At 45.0% G+C, this 21,197-nt stretch overlaps 1 protein-coding gene across 1 annotated transcript in view; it reads left to right on the forward strand.

Annotated features, from left to right (window-relative positions):
* Nucleotides 1-21,197, forward strand: part of LOC118392701 (neurexin-1-like) — a 1,157,590-nt gene that overhangs the window by 578,685 nt on the left and 557,708 nt on the right. Inside the window, exons 8-11 of the mRNA XM_052460740.1 lie at nt 9,755-10,193; nt 13,229-13,612; nt 15,953-16,156; nt 20,207-20,233. Coding sequence (XP_052316700.1) covers nt 9,755-10,193; nt 13,229-13,612; nt 15,953-16,156; nt 20,207-20,233 — 1,054 coding nt within the window. The remainder of the gene's footprint in view (nt 1-9,754; nt 10,194-13,228; nt 13,613-15,952; nt 16,157-20,206; nt 20,234-21,197) is intronic.

The following is a 21,197-nucleotide window of genomic DNA, read 5'->3' on the forward strand; positions in this document are numbered from 1 at the left end:
TACAAAGCCACTCCTTCGTTGCCCGGGTGGTGTGTTTGGGATCATTGTCATGCTGAAAGACCCAGCCACGTTTCATCTTCAATGCCCTTGCTGATGGAAGGAGGTTTTCACTCAAAATCTCAGAAGCATGATGTTTCCACCCCATGCTTCACAGTAGGTATGGTGTTCTTTGGATGCAACTCAGCATTCTTTGTCCTCTAAACAGGACAAGTTGCTTTTTACCAAAAAGTTATATTTTGGTTTCATCTGATCATATGACATTCTCCCAATCTTCTTCTGGATCATCAAATGCTCTCTAGCAAACTTCAGACGGGCCTGGACATGTACTGGCTTAAGCAGGGGGACACGTCCGGCACTGCAGGATTTGAGTCCCTGGCGGCGTAGTGTGTTACTGATGGTAGGCTTTGTTACTTTGGTCCCAGCTCTCTCCAGGTCATTCACTAGGTCCCCCCGTGTGGTTCTGGGATTTCTTGTGATCATTTTAACCACACGGGGTGAGATCTTGCGTGGAGCCCCAGATCGAGGGAGATTATCAGTGGTCTTGTATGTCTTCCATTTCCTAATAATTGCTCCCACAGTTGATTTCTTCAAACCAAGCTGCTTACCTATTGCAGATTCAGTCTTCCCAGCCTGGTGCAGGTCTACAATTTTGTTTCTGGTGTCCTTTGACAGCTCTTTGGTCTTGGCCATAGTGGAGTTTGGAGTGTGACTGTTTGAGGTTGTGGACGGGTGTCTTTTATACTGAGAACAAGTTCAAACAGGTGCCATTAATACAGGTAACGAGTGGAGGACAGAGGAACCTCTTAAAGAATAAGTTACAGGTTTGTGAGAGCCAGAAATCTTGCTTGTTTGTAGGTGACCAAATACTTATTTTCCACCATAATTTGCAAATAAATTCATTAAAAATCTTACAATGTGATTTTCTGGATTTTTTTTCTCGTTTTGTCTGTCATAGTTGAAGTGATGATGGCCTCTCTCATCTTTTTAACTGGGAGAACTTGCACAATTGGTGGCTGACTAAATACTTTTTTGCCCCACTGTACCTTGTTTCCTGAAATGAGTCTTCCCCTGTGCCATCTCTCATTCTCTCAACATATGACCTTACTATTGCCCTCTTTCACACCCTCCTCTCCCTCCTATCCCTCTCTCTTCCCTCTCTCTCCCCTCTCTCTCTCTCTCCAGACATGTTTGCAATTAAATCTATGCCAGTGTTGCTGTTCCACCAGCTATACCATCATGACAGCCAAATTAAAAATTGATTTCTTCGACTGATTCCCACACTAGCAGAAGGCCCCTCTCATCCCTCTCTTATTCCCGCTCTCTCTCTCTACTGCTCTTTTGAGACTCACCTTGGTAGGATGATAGGATCCCTCAAACTCTCCTCCCACTCCGCCCCTCATCTCAGACACATTTTACTCAGGCACCTCAGCGGGTGGCCTTCCCAATTCGTATCTCCACAATGAGAAATTATTTGAGAGTTGGATGATTGCCTGCGCGTGCGTAAGTGAGGGACTGTGTGTGTGTGCGTGCAAGCATGCATGCGTGTATGTGTGTGCGTGTGTGCATGTGTGTTTGGGCCTATGTGTCTGAGCTGGCTTGTAAGTAACAGAGAAACATCCATTAGCGATTAGAATGCGGTCTTGTTTGCTGCTCTCAGGTCTCTGAACACAGAACATGAAGTAGCTGTTGAATACTGACAAAACATCACACCTGTATGTAAACTACAACACGTAGAGGCAACACAATTATTAGTCCTCTTCAAAATGATCCTCGTCGGTTTTCCTGAAGAAAATAACATTGACACTTACAACAACCCACACAAACACACACAAGGAAATGTTATGACATTTTGGCTAACATCTTCTCTCTCTCTCTCTCTCTCTCTCTCTCTCTCTCTCTCTCTCTCTCTCTCTCTCTCTCTCTCTCTCTCTCTCTCTCTCTCTCTCTCTATCAATTCAATTCAAGGGGATTTATTGGCATGGGAAACATGTTTACATTGCCAAAGTAAGTCAAATGGATAAACAAAAGTGTAAAATAAACAATAAAAAGTGAACAGTAAATATTACACTCCAAAAGAATAAAGACATTTCAAATGTCATATTATGGCTATATACAGTGATGTGCAAATAGTTAAAGTACAAAAGGGAAAATAAATAAACAATATAGGTTTTATTTACTGTGGTGTTTGTTCTACACTGGTTGCCCTTTTCTTGTGGCAACAGGTCACAAATCTTGCTGCTGTGATGGCACACTATGGTATTTCACCCAATAGATATGGGAGTTTATCAACATTTGAATTAAAAAATATATATTTTGGGGTCTGTCTGAGATACAGTATGTCTCGCTAATATTATCATACATTTGGCAGAAGGTTAGGAAGTGCAGCTCAGTTTCTACCTCGTTTTGTGGGCAGTGTGCACATAGCCTGTCTTCTCTTGAGAGTCAGTCTGCCTACTGTAGCCTTTCTCAATAGCAAGACTATGCTCACTGAGTCTGTACATAGTACAAACCTTTCCTTAATTTTGTGTCAGTCACAGTGGTGAGGTATTCTGCCGCTGTGTACTCTCTGTTTAGAGCCAAATGGTATTCCAGTTTGTTCATTTTTTTTGTTAATTCTTTCCGATGTGTCAAGTAATTATCTTATTGTTTTCTCGTGATTTGGTTGGGTCGAATTGTTTTGCTGTCCCTGGGACCAGTTTGCTTAGGGGACTCTTCTCCAGGTTCATCTCTCTGCAGGTGATGGCTTTGTTATGGAAGGTTTGGGAGTCGCTTCCTTTTACGTGGTTGTAGAATTTAATGGCTCTTTTCTGGATGTTGATAATTAGCGGGTATCGGCCTAAATTTGCTCTGCATGCATTACTTGATGTTTACGTTGTACGCAGAGGATTTTTTTGCAGAACTCTGCATGCAGAGTCTCAATTTGGTGTTTGTCCCATTTTGTGAATTCTTGGGTTGGTGAGCGGACCCCAGATCTCACAACCATAAAGGGCAATAAGTTCTATAACTGATTCAAGTATGTTGAGACAGATCCTAATTCTATGCTTTTCTTGCCTTGCCTCTCAGCTCATTCACAGCTTTGTTTAGGCTGAGGTATGTATAGTGTTTTGTGTGCTCTAAGGCAACAGTGTCTAGACGGAATTTGTATTTGTGTTCCTGGAAGCTGAACCTTTTTTGGAACACCATTATTTTTTGTCTTACTGAGATTTACTGTCAGGGCCCAGGTCTGACAGAATCTGTGCAGAAGATCTAGGTGCTGCTGTAGGTCCTCCTTGGTTGGGGGCAGAAGCACCAAATCATCAGCAAACAGTAGACATTTGACTTCAGATTCCAGTAGGGTGAGTCCGGGCACTGCAGACTATTCTAGTGCCCTCACAAACACTCCCCCCTCACACACACAAACACCCCCCCTCACACACCCCCCTCCACCCACCTATCACGAGGTCCCCAGCGCCTAGGAGTGTCAGTGAAAGTGATTATGTCTGCGGCAGGCTGGCTGCTTGCTGGACTGCAGCAGCGGCTGCTTTGGTTGTCCGAGTTTCTCAATGACAAAACAAATCAATCCAGTCACCCTGAAGAAGAGGAATGGCCCAGCGATATAGTGCCAGCCGTCAGAACAGTGAAAACCCCTAAGCCGATACACGTCATCGATTCAGACAGACATTCTGGCAAAAGTTATTGGCTAAAGTGGTTAAATAACTTCAGGAAAGTGGTAAAAGGGTTATCTTAGTACAGAACCTTAGAAATGGTGTTCAGACGGACACAGAGGCCGTCTTACCACTAAACTCACGGTAGTTCATTGAAAGTTTGATTATTGCTGTTGTACTTTACAGTACTGTAATGCCTACAGACCTCACACTGACTTGTAAAAGAAGTGATTCCTGAAATGTGTCTCTTTATAAAGCCAGACACTCTCTTACAGGCTGTGTTATAATAGAGCCAGACAGGAATTGTCTCATAGCCCTCTTGGCTGAAAGAAGGCTTTCATCACTGTCTTTGTCCCCTGACTCACTCGGTCTGGCATCTCAGACATCACAATACCAGCATTGTGAGGGATCGTCCTCATCCTCGTCTCCTTATTTGTCTTGTCCTTCCCTCACTCTGTATCTAACACCTTGAGTTAAGTCTGCTGTGGCTGGTTCGTTGACTGCCAAAACAGTGTTAGCATAGCTTATTAGCCTCACTAATCCATCCTAATGACGAGATTGTGAAGTCCACAGGGCAGAAGTTGTATCCCCAACCTCTGGAGTTTAGCTGCCAGAGTTCCGACCTGGGTTCAATTAGTATTTGTTTTCCATGAAATACTTTGGCTGGGCTTGCCTGAGCTATGTCTGGTGCAATAGAATCAATGAATTGGTCCCGGAAGTGCAAACACCTGCCTATGTAGCACTCAGGGTAGGCTCAATCAAACGCTCACTGAGTTAGCCAAGCCTGCTGTAACTATGAAAAAGAGAAACAAATAAGTCAGTTTCACAGTAAGTAGAGCTATGGAGGAGAGGGAAAGGAGAGATTTGCTGCTTGTATTAAATGTTGAAATGGGAGAAGTGAGTTGAGGAACTCTCCAGTTGTCATGTTTCATTATTTCTAAGACTACCTTTCTAAGGGTAGTGAAGACATCAGTGAAATAACACATATGGAGTCATGTAGTAACCAAAAAGGTGTTACATTTTTTAAATGTTTTTATTTACCATTTAACAAGGCAAGTCAGTTAAGAACAAATTCTTATTCACAATTTTTGATTTTATCTATTTTTATTTCACCTTTATTTAACTAGGCAGTCTAGTTGAGAACAAGTTCTCATTTACAACTGCTACCTGGTCAAGGTAAAGTGTCACGTTCTGACCTTTATTTCCTGTGTTTTGTATTTAGTTAGTATGGTCAGGGCGTGAGTTGGGTGGGCAGTCTATGTTTGTTTTTCTATGTTTTGGGTATTTCTATGTTTCGGCCTAGTATGGTTCTCAATCAGAGGCAGGTGTCATTAGTTGTCTCTGATTGAGAATCATACTTAGGTAGCCTGGGTTTCACTGTGTGTTTGTGGGTGATTGTTCCTGTCTCTGTCTTTGCACCAGATAGGACTGTTTTGAGTTTTCACATTTCTTGTTTTTGTTAGTTTGTTCATGTGAAGTGATTTATTAAAGCATGAATCAAAACAACCACGCTGCGCTTTGGTCCGCCTCTCGTTCAGATGAAGAAAACCATTACATAAAGCAAAGCAGTGTGACAAAAACAACACAGTTACACATGGGATGACACAGAGTTACACAAAAATAAACGTACAGTCAATAACACAAAATACAATTAAAAAAATTAAAACATCTACGTACAATGTGTGCAAATGTAGAAGAGTAGCCAACAAACAGGCCGTAGAGGTGAAAATAATTATAATTAAGCATTAATACTGGAGTGACAGATGTGCAGATGATGATGTGCAAGTAGAGATGCTGGGGTGCAAAAGAGAAAGAGAGTAAGTAATAATATGGGGATGAGGTAGTTGGGTGTGCTATTTACAGATTGGCTGTGTACAGGTACAGTGATTGGTAAGCTGCTCTGACAGCTGATGCTTAAAGTTAGAGAGGGAGATATAAGACTCCAGCTTCAGAGATTTTTGCAATTTGTTCCAGTCATTGGCAGCAGAGAACTGGAAGGAAAGACGGCCAAAGGAAGTGATGGCTTTGGGGATGACCAGTGCAATATACCTGCTGGAGCGCGTGCTACGGGTGGGTGTTGCTATGGTGACCAGTGAGCTGAGATAAGGTGGAGCTTTACCTAGCAAAGACTTATAGATGACCTGCAGCCAGTGGGTTTGGCCACGGATATGTAGTGAGGGCAAGCCAACGAGAGTGTACAGGTCGCAACGGTGGGTAGTATATGGGGCTTTGGTGACAAAACGGATGGCACTGTGACAGACTACATCCAGATTGCTGAGTAGAGTGTTGGAGGCTATTTTGTAAATGACATCGCCGAAGTCAAGGATCGGTAGGTAGTATAGTCAGTTTTGGTGGCATGAGTGAAGGAGGCCTCGTTGCGAAATAGGAAGCCGATTCTACATTTAATTTTGGATTGGAGATGCTTAATGTGAGTCTGGAAGGAGAGTTTACAGTCTACCCAGACTCCTAGGTATGTCCTACAATGACGGCCTACCAAAAGGCCTCCTGTAGGTAGGGATGGGGGCTGGGATTATTTTTTTTCTATAAAAATATAGGACAAAACACACATCACGACAAGAGAGAGACACCACAACACTACATAAAGAGAGACCTAAGACAACAACATAGCATGGTAGCAACACATGAAAACACAGAATGGTAGCAACATGACATGACAACAACATGTTAGCAACACGCAGCAGCACAACATGGTAGCAGCACAAAACATGGTACAAACACTATTGGGCACAGACAAAGGGCAAGAAGGTATAGCCCAAAAAACATCACGTGAAACAGCCACAAATGTCAGTAAGCGTGTCCATGATTGAGTCTTTGAATGAAGAGATGGAGATAAAATGGTCCAGTGTGAGTGTTTGTTGCAGCTCGTTCCAGTCGCTAGCTGCAGTGAACTGAAAAGAGGAGTACTCAGGGATGTGTGCTTTGAGGGCCTTAAACAGAATGTCAAAATATATTTTAGATTTTTCAAAGTAGCCACCCTTTGCTTCGATGACATCTTTGCACACTCTTGGCATTCTCTCAACCAGCTTCACCTGGAATGCATTTCCAACACTCTTGAAGGAGTTCCCACATATGCTGAGCACTTGTTGGCTGCTTTTCCTTCACTCTTTTATTTATTTGACCTTTATTTAACTCGGCAAATCAGGTAAGAACAAATTCTTATTTTCAATGACAGCCTAGGAACCGTGGGTTAACTGCCTGTTCAGGGGCAGAACAACAGATTTGTACCTTGTCAGCTCGGGGTTTGGACTTGCAACCTTCCGGTCACTAGCCCAACGCTCTAACCACTAGGCTACCCTGCTAACTCATCCCAAACCATCTCATTTGGGTTGTGGTCAGTTGATTGTGGAGGCCAGGTCATCTGATGCAGCACTCCATAACTTTCCTTCTTGGTCAAATATCCCCTACGCTAGCTTGGAGGTGTGTTGGGTCATTGACCTGTTGAAAAACACATGATAGTCCCACTAAGAGCAAACCAGATGTGATGGCATATCGCTGCAGAATGCTGTAGTAGCCATGCTGGTTAACTGTTGCTTGAATTCTAAATACATCACTGACAGTGTCACCATCAAAGCTCCCCCACACCATCACACCTCTCCCTCCATGATTCACGGTGGGAACCACACATGCAGAGATTATCTGTTCACCTACTCTGTGTCTCATCACTCTGTGATCCATCAGACCAAAGGACAGATTTCCACCAGTCTAATGTCCAATGCTCGTGTTTCTTGACTCAAGCAAATCTCTTCTTGTTATTGGTGTCCTTTAGTAGTGGTTTCTTTGCAGAATTTCGACCATGAAGGCCTGATTGATGCAGTCTCCTCTGAACAGTTGATGTTGAGATGTGTCTGTTGCTAGAAGTCTGTGAAGCATTTATTTCTGAGGCTGGTTACTCTAATGTACTTATCCTTTGCAACAGAGGTACCTCTGGGTCTTGTCCTGGAAATTCATACTGAGAGAGACTTTATTATTTCTTCAAACAATCATCTTTATTTAATATCAATTAATTATTGTAATAATGAGACTAGTCAACCCCACAGTCTTGACTGTTGGCCCGAGTAGCGTAACCTTTATACAAATGGAGAGTTCTTTATAAGGCTGATCTAAGAATGTTTAGTCATGGTTGGTTCCACCCCTCCCATGCAGATTGGGGCAACATAAGCCACTCTGGGTTCATCCTGTTTTTATCTGCATGGGGGTGTTGTCTTACCCCCACCCTGGCTTAGTTTCCCAGATGCAAGGATTATTTTGAGACGATGAGGGATTGTTCTACTCAAGATAAGATACCTCTAGTAAAATCTTGTCTATGTAATGCAGTCTTTAACTCATTTGTCAGCTCAAGCCATCTCTAATAACCATATGCCCAGATTAGCAGCATGGAACTAGAGAGGAGACCGTAAAAACAGCATTAGTAGGTCAGAAATGTATTACTATTAGTTAAATATTAATTGTTAACCATTCATATCAAATAAATCAGGTAAGTACGGAATTTTTCTCTCACAGTCTTCCTTTCCTGTGGCGTTCCTCATGAGAGACAGTTTCATCATAGCGCTTGATTGTTTTTGCGACTGCACTTGAAGAAACTTTCAAAGTTCTTGAAATTTTCCGTATATACTGGCCTTCTGTTCTTAAGGTAATGATGGGCTATCGTTTCTCTTTGCTTATTTAAGCTGCTCTTGCCATAATATGGACTTGGGTCTTTTACCAAATAGGGCTAATCTTCTGTATACCACCGGTACCTTGTCACAACACAACTGATTGGCTCAAACGCATTTCAAAGAAAGAGATTCCACAAACTTTTAACAAGGCACACTTGTGGGGGTCATAGAGTAAAACAAACACCGCTCTAGCTCTGGCAACTTTCACCGCAGATGCAGAAGTGTGACACTAGCGTTTTTTGCTGGCAAATTTTTTTGTAACTTAAATGTACACACCGGTGCATCAATTGACTTTAGGGGGTTTTACAATCATTTCAGTGAACCCTGAGATTTCAGCTGGTCCATTTTTGTTGCTGACTTTGCAGTATCTCTGCACTGCCTTGATAGGATAGAAGAAATTGGAGCCTGTGCTTGGACTGGGAATCTTTCTAACACGACTCTAAAAGCACTACTTTCAGGGGACAGTGTTTGTGTGTGTGTGTGTGTGTGTGTGTGTGTGTGTGTGTGTGTGTGTGTGTGTGTGTGTGTGTGTGTGTGTGTGTGTGTGTGTGTGTGTGTGTGTGTGTGTGTGTGTGTGTGTGTGTGTGTGTGTGTGTGTGTGTGTGTGTGTGTGTGTGTGTGTGTGTGTGCGTTAAGAGCTCTGGGACAAGAGCCCACTCTCTTGCTGTCTCTTCACCCTGTGTCGAAGAGGTGTTTTCATATAGCGGTTTCACAGTGTGCCACCTTTCCAGCATCTATCCGATGACAGCAATCATCATGGTCTATGTACCTATCAGAAAAAGCTGCAGGAAGAAAATACACCCGAAGACAGCTCAACACACTATCCAGAGTTTTAACACCTAATACTTTACATTATGAATGGAGACACCCAGGACAATGTAGACACTTTTTATGATCAAGTCGTTCAGGAATTTGCATTAGTCTGTAGGCGTCTAGTTTATCCATTGTTTTATTCCCTTCATCCTGCAACTTGAGATCTCCCAGAGTGCCATTGTGAATAATTGAGTTCGCTAAACTATGTGTCATATTCACACAAACAATTCTTTTAATGTCTATGGTTAGTCCTTTGAAAATTCTAGGCATATAGACCTTGAGATGCTAAATTCAACGTGAAGGGAATGAAGTGCATTTTGAATTGTAAAGCAGTGTAAACTATCACGGACACATTTTCTTTCCAAGAAAAGCTCGACAGCATCAGTATTCAAAGACTAGTGTGTTATATATTTATTCACATTCAAAGTCCCTGATGCATTGTTGGGCGTAGTCTTTGTCAAACCTATCAATATAAAACTAGGCAGTAGGCCTTTGTATGCATAACTTCTCTTTCCCACATTCATGTGGGGTCTATGATTGCTAGCACAGCATACAGAAGGTAAACATCAGCTGACAATACTACATCCAATTGTTTCTATTGCCTTCCCCCTTTCCCTGTAGGTGGTATACAAGAATAACGACTTCAAGCTAGAACTCTCCCGGCTGGCCATCGAGCGGGACCCTAAAATCAGCCTGAACGGAGATCTTGTTTTCCGCTGTGAGGACGTGGCCGCCCTGGACCCCGTCACCTTTGAGTCCCCAGAGTCCTTCATCGCCCTGCCCAAGTGGAACACCAAGAAAACAGGCTCCATCTCCTTCGACTTCCGCACCACAGAACCCAGCGGCCTGCTCCTGTTTAGCCACGGGCGCACCCAGGGTCCTAAAGAGCAGAAACCAGGTCGTGACATGAAGTCAGACTACTTCGCCATGGAGCTGTTGGATGGGTTTCTCTACCTGCTCATGGACATGGGATCTGGGAGTATCAAGCTGAAGACCAGTAATAAGAAGGTGAACGACGGGGAGTGGTGCCATGTGGACTTCCAGAGGGAAGGGAGGAAAGGTGAGGATATGAACATGAGGATATGAACATCTATAAAGCAATAGTACTTCAGTACTTTTCTACGTTACGACATATTCATGTACAAGCCAGGAAGCCATTGTAACAACTATACACATTTCCAGGTACTCTTATGTTGCGGAGATGTACACATAAATACAGACTATGTACTGTATACCAGTGGAAGATTCTGAGGGGAGGACAGCTCATAATAATGGCTGAAACGGAGCAATTGAAATGCCATCAAACACATGTAGACCATATGTTTGATGAATTTGATACCATTCCACTTATTCCGCTCCAGCCCGTCCTCCCCAATTAAGGTGCCACCAACCTCCAGTGATACTCATTCTCCGTCATCCACCTGTTCTATTTCTTATCTTCCTGTCCTTCAGTCCTGTCTAAAAGCTGTTCCACACACCTTTCCACCCCTTCTGCCTGCCTCTCTCAGTCCTGTCTTAAAGCTGTTCTACACACCTCTCAGCCCTCTCGGCCTGCCTCTCTCTCTGTCCTGTCTTAAAGCTGTTCTACACACCTCTCAGCCCTCTCGGCCTGCCTCTCTCAGTCCTGTCTTAAAGCTGTTCTACACACCTCTCAGCCCTCTCGGCCTGCCTCTCTCAGTCCTGTCTTAAAGCTGTTCTACACACCTCTCAGCCCTCTCGGCCTGCCTCTCTCTCTGTCTTGTCTTAAAGCTGTTCTACACACCTCTCAGCCCTCTCGGCCTGCCTCTCTCTCTGTCCTATCTTAAAGCTGTTCTACACACCTCTCAGCCCTCTCGGCCCGCCTCTCTCTCTGTCCTGTCTTAAAGCTGTTCTACACACCTCTCAGCCCTCTCGGCCTGCCTCTCTCTCTGTCCTGTCTTAAAGCTGTTCTACACACCTCTCAGCCCTCTCGGCCTGCCTCTCTCTCTGTCCTGTCTTAAAGCTGTTCTACATACCTCTCAGCCCTCTCGGCCTGCCTCTCTCTCAGTCCTGTCTTAAAGCTGTTCTACACACCTCTCAGCCCTCTCGGCCTGCCTCTCTCTCTGTCCTGTCTTAAAGCTGTTCTACTCTCAGCCCTCTCGGCCTGCCTCCTCTCTGTCCTGTCTTAAAGCTGTTCTTCTCAGCCCTCTCGGCCTGCCTCTCTCTCTGTCCTGTCTTAAAGCTGTTCTACACACCTCTCAGCCCTCTCGGCCTGCCTCTCTCTCTGTCCTGTCTTAAAGCTGTTCTACACACCTCTCAGCCCCTCTCTCTCTGTCCTGTCTTAAAGCTGTTCTACACACCTCTCAGCCCTCTCGGCCTGCCTCTCTCTCTGTCCTGTCTTAAAGCTGTTCTACACACCTCTCAGCCCTCTCGGCCTGTCCTCTTAAAGCTGTTCTGTCCTGTCTTAAAGCTGTTCTACACACCTCTCAGCCCTCTCGGCCTGCCTCTCTCTGTCCTGTCTTAAAGCTGTTCTACACACCTCTCAGCCCTCTCGGCCTGCCTCTCTCTCTGTCCTGTCTTAAAGCTGTTCTACATACCTCTCAGCCCTCTCGGCCTGCCTCTCTCTCTGTCCTGTCTTAAAGATGTTCTACACACCTCTCAGCCCTCTCGGCCTGCCTCTCTCTCTGTCCTGTCTTAAAGATGCTCTACACACCTCTCAGCCCTCTCGGCCTGCCTCTCTCTCTGTCCTGTCTTAAAGATGCTCTACACACCTCTCAGCCCTCTCGGCCTGCCTCTCTCTCTGTCCTGTCTTAAAGATGCTCTACACACCTCTCAGCCCTCTCGGCCTGCCTCTCTCTCTGTCCTGTCTTAAAGATGCTCTACACACCTCTCAGCCCTCTCGGCCTGCCTCTCTCTCTGTCCTGTCTTAAAGATGATCTACACACCTCTCAGCCCTCTCGGCCTGCCTCTCTCTCTGTCCTGTCTTAAAGATGCTCTACATACCTCTCAGCCCTGGCCTCCTCTCTCTCTGTCCTGTCTTAAAGATGCTCTACACACCTCTCAGCCCTTCGGCCTGCCTCTCTCTGTCCTGTCTTAAAGATGCTCTACATACCTCTCAGCCCTCTCGGCCTGCCTCTCTCTCTGTCCTGTCTTAAAGATGCTCTACACACCTCTCAGCCCTCTCGGCCTGCCTCCTCTCTGTCCTGTCTTAAAGATGCTCTAACACCTCTCAGCCCTCTCGGGATGCTCTGTCCTGTCTTAAAGATGCTCTGATCACACCCTGCCCTCTCGGCCTGCCTCTCTCTCTGTCCTGTCTTAAAGATGCTCTACACACCTCTCAGCCCTCTCGGCCTGCCTCTCTCTCTGTCCTGTCTTAAAGATGCTCTACACACCTCTCAGCCCTCTCGGCCTGCCTCTCTCTCGTGCTGTCATATCCATGTCTTATCTCCTAGTACTGTCCCCTGAGGAATGTGCATGATGCACGTAGGCACTTATGTTTTTGTGTGTCTGTGTGTTTGTGCATGTGTGTGTGTACGTGTCTGCGTTCTTGCGTGTGTGTGAGAGAGAGTGTGTGGGAAGCCTCCTCATACATCCTAACTAATCCCCATATTGGGATGCTCCTATAGGGAGTCTCTCTGATCACACTCCTGTCCTTCCTGTTGGAGCGTTTTCATTGACAATTTAGAGTGAGTGGTAAAACACAGCCAAGAACAGGTCTCATCTACTCTCAACCGTGCTGTATACTCCTGGGTAATTTCCCCTTCAGCCAATCGATTACAGCCTCAAGACAAACACACAAGAACATATAAAAGCACTCAACACATACACTTAAACACGGTCACACACACACACACAAAGTCGCATGCAATAAATAACGCTTACAGACAAACACACAAGATACCAACACGTAAACACACTAACACACATTACCTTGCCTGATGCTTCAATTGCACTCACACACACACACACACACACACACACACACACACACACACACACACACACACACACACACACACACACACACACACACACACACACACACACACACACACACAAACACACACACTTGACATCATGTATACACCCCCTTATCTCTCCTCTCTCCTCCTCCACCTCCTCCTCCTCCACTCCCAGGCTCCATCTCAGTGAACAGCCGCAGTATCCCCTTCAACTCCAACGAGGGCAGTGAGATCCTGGACCTGGACAGCGACATGTTCCTGGGGGGTCTCCCCGAGACCCGCTCTGACCTGGTGCTGCCCCCCGAGGTCTGGACCGCCCTGCTTAATTACGGCTACGTGGGCTGCGTCCGGGACCTCTTCATCGACGGCAAGAGCCGCGACGTGCGCCGCCTGGCAGAGATCCAGAGCTCCCCGGGCGTCAGCAGCTTCTGCACCCGCGAGCTTCAGAAGAGGTGTAGCAGCACCCCCTGTGGGAATGGAGGCCTGTGTAAAGAGGGATGGAACCGCTACATCTGCGACTGCACCGGCACCGGCTACCTGGGCAGCAACTGTGAAATCGGTGAGGAGTGGCTGGGAAACGGGGAGGAGTGGCTGGGAAACGGGGAGGAGTGGCTGGGAAACGGGGAGGAGTGGCTGGGAAACGCGGAGGAGTGGCTGGGAAACGGGGAGGAGTGGCTGGGAAACGGGGAGGAGTGGCTGGGAAACGGGAGGAGTGGCTGGGAAACGGGGAGGAGTGGCTGGGAAACGGGGAGGAGTGGCTGGGAAACGGGGAGGAGTGGCTGGGAAACGGGGAGGAGTGGCTGGGAAACGGGGAGGAACAGGGCAGTGGGGAACAGGTGGTGATGAAACAGGATGGGGATGTTTGGTGGCAGCGGTGGGATCCGTGGGGAGACGATGTCAGAAGTGCGATCCGTCGGGATTAAGTTCCATTGGGTTTCATGCTTACAAGCGAGCTAACCCGAGTCATAATAGGCTTAGATGATGAGGCTATATTGACTTACCCTGGTGCCTCTCTAAAGCATCCACCAGCTGCAGTGTGCTAAAAGGAGCTATGCACTTGGGGATGGGTGGCATTTGGTCCTGCGTTGGCAGGGATGAGGAGCTAGCTGACTGAACTGTTGGGAGGCTGATGGAGGCTTGTGGAGCTCGGTAGAGCGACGATGCTTACTGTCACCATCTGGGCTTGTCACATACATCCAGGTGGTGTGAGGCTGCTCTCTCTGTCTGCCTGTGCGGGGGTGACACAACGTGCTAGCGGCTACGTATGTCTGATCCATTCTAATTAGCTGTAGGCTGCCGGCTGTGTCGTAGCACTAAAGGAAAGCATCTAACATCTCCTTCGAGACCCAGTGGTGCGACGTAAAAACACATTGAAGTACTATCTTTACTTTACTAATTATAGTTTTGAAAAGTTGTACTTTTACTTCACTACATTCCTAAAGAAAATAATCTACTTTTTACTCCATAAATTTTCCCCGACACCCAAAAGTACTCGTTACATTTCTAATTCTCAGCAGGAAGGAAAATGGTCCAATTACACACTTATCAAGAGAACACATGGTCATGCCTCCTGCCTCTGGTCTGGCAGACTCGCTAAACACAAATGCTTGGTTTCTAAATGATGTCTAAATGTTGGATTGTGCCCCTGGGTGTCAGTCAATTCAACTAAATAATCGGTTTGGCTTAAAATAAGGAATTACAATGATTTATATAATTTACATTTACTTTTGATATTTAAGTATATTTAAAACCAAATACTTTTAGACTTTTACTAGTATCTGACTGAGTGACTTTCACTTTTACGTGAGTCATTTTCTATTAAGGTATCTTTACTTTTCCTCAAGTCAGACAATTGGCTACTTTTTCCACCGCTAGAAGTGAATGCACAACTCAGAGATGCTGTGTATCAATGGTAACAAGAGTCTGAATTGAAACCAAGGCAGTGAGGACTGAACATCATCGAATGAATGGTCAGTTTGTACCAGTTTTGGTATAAGGTTAGTTACTGATGGGCTGTGTGTTTGTGGTGCTTCCCTGCCCTCTAGTGGGTTTATCTGATACTGCAAGTGTGTGAAAAAGAGTTGTCTGACCAGGGTCTAACTCAATATTAGTGTTCAAGTAGTGGGACTTGATCTTCACTAACACAGTGAGATTGGAAACTAACCGTTTGAGTCGGCCATTTTATTCAACAGCAAGTAGCTGTTTGCCACAAGGCTTTGTGTTAAAGAGGATTTCAGTGGTCTGACAAGTAGTATCATATAGCAAAATAAAAAGGCAAGTCCCCAGTGATGGTGAATCAGCCCACGGCAACATGTGTTTACCCACATACAGAGAGACCTCCTTAGGCAACCTGTCTCTTCGGAAGGGATCTACGTAAAGTCAGCTGCAGGGGTTTTGCTGTTGGTGTCTATGATGTTATCTACATCATATGTTCTGTTGGTTGTATTAGAGGGAAAGGGGAGATACCTAGTCAGTTGTAAAAGTGTGTGGGGGGGGGGGACAGTAGGTTAACTGGAGAACAGTAGGTTCTCCTTGTTCAGGGGCAAAACGACAGATTTTTAGCTCAGCGATTTGATCCAGCAAACTTTTGGTTACCGGCCCAACGCTCCTTCCTCCCGTCAGGCTACCTGCCACTCTTAGTGTTGTTATAACACTTCACTTTACTGTCCTCTCTAGTCAAAGAAAAGACACGTTGCTCACCTTGGTAGACCTTTCTGCACTGGGTGTCAATGTACGTACTGGGAAAACTACAATATCAGATCTGTAATCTCTGGTTCTCTTGTTAAACGTCATGACGTGTCACTTCATAATGTATGTGCCTGTCTGTCTGAACCTGTATCGGCGTCTGCTCATGTGTGCATGCTTCTACATTCCCCTCCACACCCCTGCCCCCTGACAGAGGCGACGGTGCTGAGCTACGACAGCAGCATGTACCTGAAGATCCTCATCCCTGGCACCATGCACACCGAGGCAGAGGACGTGGCGCTGCGGTTCATGTCCCAAAGGGCCTACGGCCTCCTCATGGCCACCACCTCCAAAGAGTCCGCCGACACCCTGCGGCTAGAGCTGGACGGTGGCAGGGTCAAGCTGACCGTCAACCTAGGTAGCCCATGACAACCCCACCATGACAACCTCTGTTTTTCTCTTAACCCCTTCCGTCAAGCTCCATGTCCACCCCGTAAACCTGAGCCTTTGTCTGTCACTGCAAGCCCGCCTCCTGTCTCTGCTTCCCTGGTTACACCTGTAGCCTCTCTGCTCTGTTTCTCCCCTGGACCCTATGGAGATATCTCTAGCTAAAGGAACATAAAGGGGTTTGGTTGTTCAGACAGTCTGCCAGTAGAGGGTGCTATAGAGAATGGTAAAGTCAGGGGCCTCCAGGGTGGCGCAGTGGTTAAGGGCGCTGTACTATCAGAGACTCTGGGTTCGCGCCCAGGCTCTGTCGTAACCGGCCTCGACCGGGAGGTCCGTGGGGCGACTCACAATTGGCCTAGCGTCGTCCGGGTTAGGGAGGGCTTGGCCGGTAGGGATGACCTTGTCTCATCACGCACCAGCGACTCCTGTTGCGGGCCGGGCATAGTGAGCGCTAACCAAGGTTGCCAGGTGCACAGTGTTTCCTCTGACACATGGTGCGGCTGGCTTCCGGGTTGGATGCGCGCTGTGTTAAGAAGCAGTGAGGCTTGGTTGGGTTGTGTATCGGAGGACGCATGACTTTCAAACTTCGTCTCTCCCGAGCCCGTACGGGAGTTGTAGCGATGAGAAAAGATAGTAGCTACTAAAAAAATAAAATAATTGGATACCATGAAATTGGGGAGAAAAATGGGTAAAATAAATAAATAAATACATTTAAAAAAAGAGAATGGTAAAGTCAGAGACATTATTGTCCATATATACACTAACATCTTTCTAAATTAGTACAAAAAATGAAAGACTGGAATGCAGTAATATATTTGCTATATTTTAAAAGGATGATATGGAATAAGAAAACAGAAACATATTCTTCTACAGCGCTAAGCCTTAAAGGGATACTATCTACTTCCCCAGAGTCAGGTGAACTCGTCAATAATGTCTCTGTGTCCAGTATGAAGGAAATTACAGATAGTTTTGTGAGCTAAAGCTAACTAGCCTGAGTGTAATGACAGTACATAGTCATTTCACCAACGCTAATTAGCAGTTGCGCTAGAGCTAGTTATAGCAGCTTCCTTCAAACTGAAGACATAAAATGGTATCCATGATTCATCTGACTCTGGAGAAGTAGATAAATGGCTTCATTGCCAACATCCAGAAGTTTGGACTCCTGGCAGACTGTTGTGATCTAAGGCAGTGATGGTGCCACCCCTTTATCTTCCATCTTTTAAAGGGAGAGAGCAGGAGCCGGGGAGAAACGGGGCCCAGGTGCACCCTGGGATACAGGAGTGTGGGCCACCAACTTAGTGACAGGAGGTGGTGGTGGAGAGGATGGTTCCTCCAATAATGCCATAGCATATTCATCTATCTCTATCTTACCCTTCTCTCTCCCTTTCAATCTCTCTCTCTCTCTCTCTCTTTCACTCTCTACTTTCTCTCTGACTCTGTTCATTTCACTGCCGCCCTCTGGCGCTCTCTCTCTCTCTCTCTCTCGCTCTGGCTCTCTCTCTCTGTCTCTCTCTCTCTCTCTCTTTCTCTCTCGCTCTCTCTCTCTGGCTCTCTCTCTCTCTCTCATCTCTCTCTCATCTCTCTCTCATCTCTCTCTCATCTCTCTCTCTCATCTCTCACCTGGCCAAGGCTCAGAAGATGGAACTTTTCATCCCTTCAATGGCCTGTATGTCTGCGGCCCTTGGATCAAACAGTCAGAGAGACCGGCTCAGAGCCCAGTGATGTCCCACAGCTACACACAGCTACACCCACAAATCCACAAACACACACATGCACGCACACACACACACACACACACACACACACACACACACACACACACACACACACACACACACACACACACACACACACACACACACACACACACACACACACACACACACACACACACACACACACACACACACACACACACACTCACACACACACACACAGTCGGAGGTCCTGTGCTGACAATGCTGCTCAGCCCTGCGAGCCTCAGCACCCACACACACACCCACATCAGCCTTGGCACAGAACAATCCCCCCCCTCTATACACATTGCTAATGAAGCTAAATGCTAATCCATAGTGCTAATGTGTCCAAATGAACCAGATATTGGTTTACCTCTTCCTATTAGCTGTCTCCCTAATGTATCCAAAACCCCACAATGCCCAGAGGTGTCAAATCCACATCAACATTTCTATTCATAGCTCATTTGGAGGAAATTAATTGTAGGTGGAATCATTATAGAGGATGTTCTTGGAGATATGGGTTATTGCTTACCATTATGATAGGCCTAATTAAAGATGAGTTAATTGATCAATATCAAACGGTGTACAGGGACACTGCACTGATAACGTCGACTTGTGATCAGGGATGATGACACCTCATGATCAGATTATCAATCTACAATTAGATGGTTTTAAATCAATCATTCTGCGTTCTGAGACAGCTGCTTAAATTACAACAATGCTCTAATACTTGCCATGAAATCACATTAGTTAACATACTGTACACCTCACTCTCACAAGCTGTGGACAATTTTGTCATTGAGGAATGGATGATCACATTCATATCTGCAGTCGCAATCCTCCCCCCTATAACAGTGAGCCTGGTTCCTGGCTGTTTGAGTCATCTATTCTGTAGCGGTTGACAGCTCGAGACCACTCCTCAGCCTCAGCCACACGCACACACAGCCTGTCGCCACCAGAGGGCACAAGAGACCACTAACTCAATAACAGAGCTCGGCCATTTTACAATTTCTATCAGAGGACGTGCGTTTCAGAGGAATCTGTGTAGACCAAAGACGAGTGAAAAACATTTATTGAGAGCATATTCTAGCATAGCTCTTAGTATATCCATATGTAGAAGTGTGCGCTTGACTTACTGTGGCTGGGGTGTGCAGATCACCCTTTCCCAATATTGCTACTGTTGGTTTCCACACCCGAGGGGCTACAAAAGGCAAGCTGTTTCTAATCCACAACCACAAAGCCATGGAGCCGTTGTTTGCACATGGTCAAGCCATTTCTGATTTTTATTTTATTTTATTTTATTTCACCTTTATTTAACCAGGTCGGCTAGTTGAGAACAAGCTACTCGAGGGAATAGGAATAATGACATGCTTTCCCTGACTCTCTAAATGACCTCAACTAACCTGTACCCCAGCACATTGACTCGGTACCGGTGCCCTTTAGATGTAGCCTTGTTATTGTTATGTACATTTATTGTGATACTTTTTGATTGATTCAGATATTTACTTATTTTTTTATTTAGTTTATTTCGGAAATATTTTCTTAACTCTATTTACTAAGCATTTCAAGGTAAGGTCTACACTTGTATTCGGCACATTTAACAAATGAAATTAGACTGGATTAAAATGCAGCTTGAAATGACATGCTTGTGACAAATAATGGTGAATGGTCCATGTCACATGTACTGCAGTTCTGTCAAAGACAAGTATAAGAATGAGTCTTATCTGTGAGATTAGATCCTTCGTTTTCTATGTTGAATTGCATACGTCCTACGTGTCGCTTTTCTAACCTGGATGTATTTATTCTTTTGTCTATCAAACGGGTCGTCCATCACAAGGTAACAATAATCTCATTATTGTATAATGTACATTCATTATCCTCAACCTATTGAATGGGCATTGTCCCCTTGCCATCAAGTGGGCCTACAGTGATATATATATATATATAGAGAGAGAGAGAGAGCTTCATTGTATCAATGATTGAGTGAATAGCTTGCCTTCTGTAGTGCATTGGGACTGGGTGGCTTTTGAAGGGTGGATGGTGGGAGGGGTGGATGGTGAGGGGATGATGACGGAGGTGTGGGAAAGGGTGATCCTGACTCGTAGCTCTGTCCCCGGATGGTGGCCCCTAGCTAAATGCTTGGTTGTCTGCAGAATGTACTTTGAAGGATGTAAAATGTTATTGTCTCTCGCTCTCTCTCTCTCTCTCTCTCTCTCTTTTATTCTTCTTTCTCTCCTCTCTCTTTTTTTGATTTGATCTCACCATCTCGCTCTCTCTCCCACCAGATTGTATCAGGATAGACTGTAACCTCAGTAAGTGGTTCTATGCATTTTTATGACTATATCTATATTTTTCTGCTGATTGTATCAACAGTCTTCTGTTAAATGTGTCCCTTATAAATGTTTTTGCCGTAATGCATTCAAGTCAATCAATCCAATCACTTTTATTTTGTGATTCCCTTTTTACACCAGCCCTTTTTTAAACAAGCTATCTCTCTTTGCCATTTAAAAAAAATCTATCCTCTTTGGTAATACAATACTCTATCTTATCATCCTATGCTATTTATTCTGCCTCTGAGACTAGGATTTTCCATTTTCATTTCATGATAGAATTTTCTTATAAATCCCCTCTAATTTTCTTCCTTCTTTTCTTCTTTCTGTCTATTATTTCCCCCCTTTCTGGTCCTTTTGACTGTTCATTTCCTTCTATTCCACCCTGCTCATTTCATTAATATGGTCGTTCCATGAAATGAGTGCCTCCCTTTGATATTTTAAGTAGGTCTTGTGCACAAATATAGAACGTTAAAAGCCTGTTATATTAAATGAAGTGCCTTTTAATATAGACCACGTGGAAAATGACATAAATGATTTTTTTATTTGAATAACTACTTGCTAAAGTGGCTTCTAGGAAAATGTTAACCCGTTTAACCCCAAGTTTTAGCCAGCATTGTAAAGCCCCAATTATTTTATTGCGTTGACAAACTCCTTTCAGAAGACTGTTCTTTATTTAATGTCTTTAGTTATTCATTTTAAGGTCAAAAGACCCTTTCCCTCTTGTTAAGCTCAACCCTGTCATTTGAACTAAATTCTCATTTTAATTATGGTTAAACTAACCCTTTGTGGATATACATATATTTTAAAGAAACATTGGACATCCAATAGCCAAATCGTAGTGTAAGAGCACTCTACTCTTTTAGGCCATTTTCTAGTGTTTGTGGTGGAAAACTGAGTAGGTTGAGTGTAACATTTCAACCCTGTCACCCACGACAATTTAACT

Source organism: Oncorhynchus keta, chromosome 13, assembly GCF_023373465.1.
Source record: "Oncorhynchus keta strain PuntledgeMale-10-30-2019 chromosome 13, Oket_V2, whole genome shotgun sequence".
NCBI classification, from domain to species: domain Eukaryota; kingdom Metazoa; phylum Chordata; class Actinopteri; order Salmoniformes; family Salmonidae; genus Oncorhynchus; species Oncorhynchus keta.